Consider the following 8688-nt stretch of genomic DNA (forward strand, 5'->3'; position numbering starts at 1 on the left):
TGTTGTTACTTTTTCTTTTCTATAAGCAAGTTGCAAATTTTGTAAGTGGAACAGATCACTATCAGAATGGGGCATATTTCAGTTGAACATAAACACCTCAAAGGCTGAATTTGTCACTACTTCCAGGAGCATTTGTAAGGTGAATTGGGGCTAAATGAGTTGCACCTTTTGAATAAAGCTATGTATTAGCTGATAAAATGGAAACTATTGACTTTTCTTCATGGCTCCTAATACAACAGCTAAAAATTTCAAGGCTATTTCCAGCCATTCCCCACTGAAGAAATACTAACCTCTCTTTCTCTTTCTCTCTCTCTCTACCTCCCTCTTTCTCTCTTTCTCTTTCTCACACAGAAGGCAGAGATTTGAGCATCTTGATCTGCACACCTAGAGCACAGAAATCTTGGTGTCTTGTTTAGCTCTTTGACAAGACATATTTGAATCAATGGAGATAAACAAGACAACCTGTTCCAGCTCTGAGACTCATATACCATGTGGTGTGTAGGATAATTGAGGACCGCAGTAATTGGCGCTCCCTCTCAACGAAACTCTGACCAGCCTTAGCTTGAATTTAGCAAACTCAGGCAATCTTTTTTTCTTTTTCTTCAGCTGTCACCAAGCATGGCACGCAGTGCAGAACGCAAATCCCTAAGCATGATTGAAATCATCCCTTTCTCAGCAGAGCAGGGAGCACATTACAAATCCTAAAGCAATATCCAGTCATTGCAGAGAGGGAGTGCAGCGTTGTCTCCTTCCTAGGGTCTAGTTCATTCGGACAGGCAGAACTGAGGGCCTTGTTAAAGTGTCGTCGCTAACAGTGAAATCCCTGCCTTGTCAGAAGGTCCTTGTTTGCTTAGGAAGCTGAAACAGCCCTGTTGGGAATACATGGTTATGTGTGTGAGTGTGTGTATATCTATTTGAACTTGGAGACACTGAAGTCTAACCCTTACATCATCAACTCAGACAAAGACAGTGTGACAAGATGACTAAGGGTCATTAGCTTTTCTCACTCTGTTCCGAAGGGGCTGCACCCGCTTGATGAACTGATGTTGTCTTGAATGTAGCACGATAGTCAACAAACCATTACAGCAGGCTCAGTTCCTTTCTGATCTACAATTGCTGACTGGTCTATCCAAATAGCCAGTCGTAGGTGCATACAGGGGATAAAGAAGCCTTTCTTAATCAAGCTGTGGTTTTCCTATTGTGTGTTGCTGTCTGTTGATATTTGGGTGTTTACACAGATGTGATTCTCACCATTCCAAGCATTTCAGGGCCTAGGATGGGTTGCCCAATCCACCGCACAGTACATTTTCTTTGAAAGGGTTTTTTTTTTTTTTTTTCCTGCAAGAACTGAGAATCACTATTTAGAGTCTGATTTTCCTTTTGTAGACAGGCATGAGTAGGCCTCAGTGCTGGAATGGCCTACTCATGACTGTAATAATAGCTATCTCGCGTTGAACACGTATGACAGCTTGGCCATGACTATGTGTCTGTGTGCTTGTGGCACTGAACCCTCACGACTACCCTCACCCACCCACGGGTGAAGAGCCTGGGCTGATTCAGGTTGCACCAGTTGGCAAGAGTCAGAACTGGCATTTGAACACAGTTCTATCTGACCAAACACTGAGTTCTTAAGTGCCTGGGATATTGACTCCTGACTTTGCAACGGTGGGTGGGATGTGATCTTGCTTCTCTTTCTTACTGCTTTCTGCTCACCACATGGCATATGGCTGAAGATGAACAAAAAGCAATTTAGCAAAGGAACATGTTGTGCTGCATGGTCTCGTCTTTAGTGATACTTCAGGGTCAGCAACTTTCAGGATTTAAGAGTCTCAAGTCTGAAAGATTCTTTACAGATCATCCAGTTTGATTTTCCCTTCCCTTTCTTTTGGGAAAAAGTCCCTGCATCGTGCAAATAGTTAATGTGCTCGGCTACTGACTGGGAGGTTCGAGTCCACCCAGAGTCACCTTGGAACAAAGGCCTGACCATCTACTTCCGAAAAATCAGCCACTGAAAACCCTATGGAGCACAGTTCTGGTCTGACAGACATGAGGTCGCCAAGAGTGGGAATCGACTCCACAGCAACTGGTGATGGTCTTTTGGGGAGCAGCAAATGAGGGGAGATAACTAACATGTTTTGAATGTCTACTCTGTGCCAGATAGTGGCCCCAATGTTGGCATATCTTACCGATTTCCTAAACAATCCTAGGAGGTAGGTATTATGTCTTCTTTTAACAGAGGGGATCAGAGGCTAAATTACTCGACTGAAGTCAATTCAGTGAAATCAGAATGGAAATCCAGCTGTGTTTGGCCTCAAAGCTCTGATCTTTCCCCTCCATGTTCTGCCTCACTGTTGGGCAGTGACTGAGCTGCTCATTGGATACTCAGTATGTTCTCCCGCCTCTCTGCCTTTGCTTCCTTCTATCAGAAATGCTCTTCTAATATTCACACGCTCATGTCTTAACCATCCTTCAAGACCAAGCTCTCATGGTACCTCGTCCATGAATCCTTTGTAGACTCCCCCTGCCTTCCTCACCATTAAACAAAACAAACCAAACAAAACAAAAAAACCAAATCCATTGCCACTGAGTTGATTCTGACTCATAAGGACCCTACAGGTCAGAGAAGAACTGCCCCGTAGGGTTTCCAAGGAGCGGCTGGTGGATTTGAACTGCTGATCTTTTGGAGAGCAGCCAAGCTCTTACCCACTGCACCACCAGGGTTCCTCCTAACCATTTACTTCATTGATTTTTGTGTTTTGCTCCCATAAAAGTCATCACTTTCTATTCTAGGTTAATATTATCTGTGAAACACATATTACAAGTATACTACACTAAGGATTGCTGTTTGTGTCTCCAGAGAATGTAGCACAAAGCTTTGCGTTTACCGCTGTTGTTGTTATTGTTGGTCGCTGTCAAGCTGATTCCAACTCATGATGGCCCCATGTGTGCAGAGCAGCGCTGCTCCAGAGGGCTTTCAAAGCTGTGACTTTTCAGAAGCAGATCACCAGACCTGTCTTCTGAGGAGCCTCTGGGTGGGTTCAAACTGCTGACCTTTCAGCTAGTGGCCGAGCACTTAACACAGCACTCCATGCGCTTACCACGGGCTTATTGAATAATTTGTTGAATGAAAAAAAAAAAAGGAATAAAATGATATTATGGTGAGGAGGACTGGAAAATTCCTTTTCCTAACTGAACTTAAGGACTATTTGGTGATTTGCAAGGGTAATGAAATATACCATAAGTCCTACAAACGGCCAGTTCTCTGCAAAACTCCAAAGCAGGAAACTTTATTGAGCATTTTCTCTTTTGGAGATGGTACATGAGAGAAATAGCTTCACATTCAAGTTTCCATTTGCCCCTGAAGTCTTGTTCTTCATGTTTCCCTGACCATAATTTCTACAAATCTTCCACATCTCTCTCTAAATCAAAGTAGCGTTAGGCAGTAATTTATATACATTTGCCCGGTATAAACGGGTTGGATTTACATATTGTAACTGTGGTATAGAGCTCATGCCCGCTTAGAAGGCAGGAATCATGTTGACAGTTTTTAAGCTCATTCTGTTGTGACCGACAAGCAGATGATAAGTAATACTGTAGGTTGAAAAACTAAATATCATATTTAATTTTAAAACATTTTCAAATCTGCGTTACTGAGGTAGTTAATAAATTAGTAATAGAAAAAATCCATGGTGACCTTAGCAACAAGTTAGAAAAAACTCCCACGCAAACATTTATAACATTGCCCCACAGGTATCTTTCATGTGCTATGGAAATTCTGAACTGAAATCTGTTCCTGTTGCTTTTTCAAAGAGATGCTAAGATCGCATCGAGTGATCATATGAGAATTGGCGGCAGTAAAGAGATGGCCTGGCTGCAGATCTGTGAGCCTGCTGAGAAGGATAAAGGGAAATACACTTTTCAGATTTTTGATGGCAAGGATACCCATCAACGTACGCTTGACCTGTCTGGACAAGGTAAGATGACTCCTTTTTAGCAACTATTTGTTTTGTATTTAGTGATCTATTTAGAGTGCTGAACGGGAAGATGGATATCCAGAAACAATATGATGTCATATGACTTTTATTCAGAGAAAATTATTTGGGAATAATCAACTTCCTCATCAGGCAATTTCTGAGTTTTCAGTAAGCAAATGCACTATTTACAGCATCTGAGTGAATGAAAAAAGCTGAGCACACTGAAACAGTTAATAACATATGAAATATTTGCTTACAGTTTTTGATGCCGCATTTGCCGAATTCCAGCAACTCAAGTAAGATTGGCATATTTGATTCTTTTTGTATAATCTGGGGATCTGGGTGCTTTGGAGTCACTTTGGCTGTGTGTGGGAGCATCTATAGATGCCTGGGGGATCCGAAGAATGTGATGCTCCTAGGAACTGGGAATAAAAATAGCAATTTAAACAATTTGATATGTAAAAGGGCAGACATTCTTCTAAATTATAAATGCATTTATAAATTAACTTTCTAGAGGTATAATAACCCAGGAATACTTTAAAAGATTAAAATGATGGATTTATGAAATAGTTGTGATCATGGCAACACAGCATACAGAGCAACTTTTCGAAGAATAGTTTGGGATTTTCAAGTGTATCTGAATTTTACAGTATCGAAAAGCGAGAACAGTTCTTGCCTCATATTAGATATTTAATACATTGGTTGAATGGGTGAACAAATGACTAAGATAAATCAAAAACTGACAATTTAAAAAATATCTGAAGATCTTCAATGTAATTTGATGAATTGGGTGAAAAAAATCTTTCCAACCTATGCTTTTGAATTTCTTTGGGTTTTAGCAGCTGAAAGGTAGGGGTTTTCCCTTCTCACAATGGGTGGTGGGAGGCATCAGGAAAATGATACCGATACATATTCTCAGGTCTTGTAACCCAAACGTGTTTCTTCTAAGAGAAACCGAACATATTTCTTTCTTTCTTTTGCTTTCATCTCTAGCAAATCTTTCAAATGTTACCATTTTCTCAATATTCTCTTTGAATTCTCTCCTCCCTGTCTGCCTCCTTTAATTCTCTCTTTCCTCTCTGCCTCCTTTAATTTCTAGGGCAGCTGCTATTGCGGAGAAGAGTAAGTAAATGCTATATGATCGCAGGGACAATTTATTATTTGAGGTGGGGCAAAGGGTCCATATTTTAAAGTATTAATCTTGTATGTTAAATAATAAACAGTAAGCCTTTCACCTCCAATTTGAGAACCCTTATGACCCTCTAACGCCTATACTCATAATTCTTCAGCAACATATCCTGTGTCACCTGGCCTCCACCTCGCTTTCCAGCTTTAGCCCATTGCTAATTCCTCTGGCCTCCTTTTCCTTCCCATTCCCCACCTACCCTTGCAGAAATCCTGCACTTCAGCCACATAGGATTCTTCTCGTTTCCTGATGTAGCATAGATGTATGTGGCATGGCTTTTGCCTGCTTTTAAACCTTGGAGAATTCTTACTCATCCTCAAAGCCCAGTTCACATGCCATATGATACCCCCAGGCATAGAATTACTTCCTCATCCATGTTCCTTTGGCTTTTGGTATATTCCTCAACTGCATAGATTTGCTTTTGTGGCCTTGCCCAGGGGAGTGCAAACTCCTTTGTATTCATCACTGTATAGACATAGTGCTTAGCTCAGCGCCAGCTCCATAGAGGAGCCCAATTCATGTTTTCTCAACTGAATCACTTTGATTTTACAGATCGTGGCAAGGTGGTTGGTGGTTTACCTGACGTGGTGACCATAATGGAAGGCAAGGTGAGGATTCCATAAAAGCAGGAAACCAAACCTGTTGCCGCGGAGTTGATTCCGACTCGTATCGACCCTATAGGACAGAGTAGAACTGCCCCATACGGTTTCCAAGAAGCAGCTGGTGAATTTGAACTGCTGGCCTTTTGGTTAGCAGCTGGGCTCTTAACCACTGCGCCACCGGGGCTCCATAGCAGGATGAAAAGTTAGGGCTGAGTGGGGTTTAAGCATAATGTACTACAATCCCCTCATTTTGAAGCCTGGAGAGCGTACACTACGTCCCTCAGCTTGCAGGGAACTCAGAACTCCTCACCCGCTCTCCTGTCTCTGCATCTGCGTTATCCTGTGCTGCCTCTGATCATTTTTGTATTAGCAAAGGATGTAATATATTAATATTCTGAATCCATGAACAACGCCTTTAAGAGCACAGGAAAGCTGTTGTGTAACTCACGTACCTCAAAACGGAGTGTGGTAGCTGTTGTTCCAGTCCTCAGGGCCACACCAAGTCTAATCCATCTGCTCTGTGGCCATTCGGAGGAATAGCTTAACAGGAATGAGGTGAGGCACACGTGCGCGCACACACACACCAGTGATCTTGTATGAAAATGTAAGGCACACTGCTTCAAGTGCAAAATACGATAACTTCGAGAAAATGAAAAAACAAAATCTTCTTTCAATTTTCAAGGTTATTTTGGAGTGTGTAAAGGAAACCACTTGTTGGAGTTTTAATTTGCTGGCTTGTTAGTGAAATTATTGATATCTAATTGGTACTTCTCTGCTTGCTTCTGTGATTCTCACTTCATGTCACTAGGACAGAGCTACTCGAGAGAGTTTTATGAGGGCCAAAATACAAAAATTTATAGACCTTTTCTTAAGCAGTTAAAGAAAGTCTAGATAGCTCCTGAGACTGAATAATCATGGAACTCATAATAAAGATGTAACTGAGAAATTAGAAATAGTTTCATTTTATCACAGGCTGAAAGCATGTTTTAACAAAGTGTCAAGAATGCATTTGTTTATCCAGTTTACTAGTTATAAGAGGATTTATTTGCTGGATTTGCCAGAGGGTCTGGTAAAATGGATCCATGGTCTACAGATAAAGGACATTTAGAAACATTTAGAAAATTCTTTAATGAGCTTAGGCCATGGACTAAAACAGAGAATAAATAGAAAAATTACCATTGGTTTTTCTCGTCCGCTCCTCTATGAAATTGTGAACTTCTTTGCGTCGTCTTCTTCCTCAGATACTTCATATCTAGCATGGTGCTTAGTACATATAAAGGACTTCTTGACTCAATAATTGGCGTGAAGAACTGATAAAATATAACAATGTGACTGAGAGCTAATAAAATCCAGGGAGGTAATATGACTTCTCTTTTTCTAATTCCTCTTTCTCTGCCCACTCTTTCCCTTTCCAAGACCTTGAACCTGACCTGCACAGTGTTTGGGAATCCTGACCCTGAAGTGGTCTGGCTCAAGAACGACAGGGACATTGAGCTCAGTGATCACTTTTCAGTCAAGGTGGAGCAGGCTAAACACGTCAGCATGACCATCAAAGGTGTCACTTCTGAAGACTCAGGGAAGTACAGCATCAGTGTCAAGAACAAATATGGAGGTGAAAAAATCGATGTCACTGTCAGTGTGTACAAACATGGTGAAAAGATTCCAGATGTGTCACCGCCCCAGGAAGCCAAGCCAAAGCTCATACCAGCATCCGCCTCAGCACTAGCTAAAGAAAAGAAGTAACTACCTGGATATGGAAAGAAAAAAAAAGGCTTGAAAATCATCGGAACGCTGTGTGCTTGCTCCAAATGAATAACGATAATCTGAGTGAAGTCAGGTGTGGGTAGAGAATTGATCATGCAGTATGCTTTTAATTTTTGTACTTGTCTATGATCATTTTCTGTGCATCTAAGGGGAAAGTGGTGTGTTTTCCACAAGCTAAACAACTGATGTCTACATAAGACTAATGAACGGATACCTGAAACAGAACGTGTAGAAAGGGGACAGTTCCTATGTTCATTGCTACCGGCACGTGGAAGTGATAACAGTACATCAGCGGCACGTACCATCAGCCATACTTGTAGCTGTTTTCTTTAGTGGCCAGAAAGCTCTAGTAGCTCTTTGCAGTCATGGTTGTGGAGCCATTTAAGCATATGTACCTAGTTATACTATGTATTCTCTTGCTTTAGGCTAATAAAACTTTAAAAGACACCTTGTTGTGGTTCTCCTGTACCAAATCATACCTAACTACTTCTGTTTACTCTCCTGGCTTGTTTAATTATGGATTATTGTGCAATTTCACAGCTGGTGGTATGTAGACAGCGCACTTCCAGTCCAGAGAGCCAGAGATGGCAACTCACACCCACTGTAGAACTCCCTCAAACAGTTTTACCCTTTAGGGCTTGGCGACAAGGCAACAGAAGTAGATTCAGAGAGGAAGCTGCACTGTCGTAATTCCTAAGAAAGTGTGGATTATTGTGCAAGGCACAGAAATGTTAAGTCGTTACTATACTGTGAAGCTAAAAATCTCTGCAGAGAAAACGAAAATGTGTAGAAGACTATCTTTTTTTGTAGTGTGCTAATTAATTAGTAAGGGATTTGAAAAGAAAGAAAATACTCATTTGAAAGGATCACTGTAGTAGCCATCATTCTTGTTGTTATTAGGTGCCATCACATCAGTTCTGACTCACAGAGACACTGTGTACAACCGAATGAAACACTGCCCTGTCCTTTGCCATCAATACAGTCATCACTATGTTTGAGCCCACTGTTGCAGCCACTGTGTCAGTCCATCTTGTTGAGGGTCTTCTTCTTTTTCACTGACCCTCCACTTTACCACGTCCTTCTCCAGAGACTGGTCCCTCCTGATAACATGTCCCAAGTATTTGAGATAAAGTCTTGCCATCCTTGCTTTAAGGGGCATTCT

General features: G+C 41.4%; 1 protein-coding gene across 2 annotated transcripts in view; it reads left to right on the forward strand.

The window, feature by feature from the left end:
* Positions 1-7992, forward strand: part of LOC101342990 (myomesin-2) — a 68009-nt gene extending 60017 nt beyond the window's left edge. The window contains exons 21-25 of one of the 2 annotated variants that reach the window (XM_023728313.1): positions 3811-3974; positions 4234-4270; positions 5074-5096; positions 5713-5768; positions 7179-7992. In XM_023728313.1, the coding sequence (XP_023584081.1) occupies positions 3811-3974; positions 4234-4270; positions 5074-5096; positions 5713-5768; positions 7179-7505 (607 nt within the window). In that variant the 3' untranslated portion in view covers positions 7506-7992. The remainder of the gene's footprint in view (positions 1-3810; positions 3975-4233; positions 4271-5073; positions 5097-5712; positions 5769-7178) is intronic. The other variant, XM_023728314.1, reaches the window with a different exon arrangement.
* Positions 7993-8688: the final 696 nt, after the last annotated feature.

This window comes from Trichechus manatus, unplaced genomic scaffold (assembly GCF_000243295.1).
Source record: "Trichechus manatus latirostris isolate Lorelei unplaced genomic scaffold, TriManLat1.0 scaffold00023, whole genome shotgun sequence".
Classification (NCBI taxonomy): Eukaryota; Metazoa; Chordata; class Mammalia; order Sirenia; family Trichechidae; genus Trichechus; species Trichechus manatus.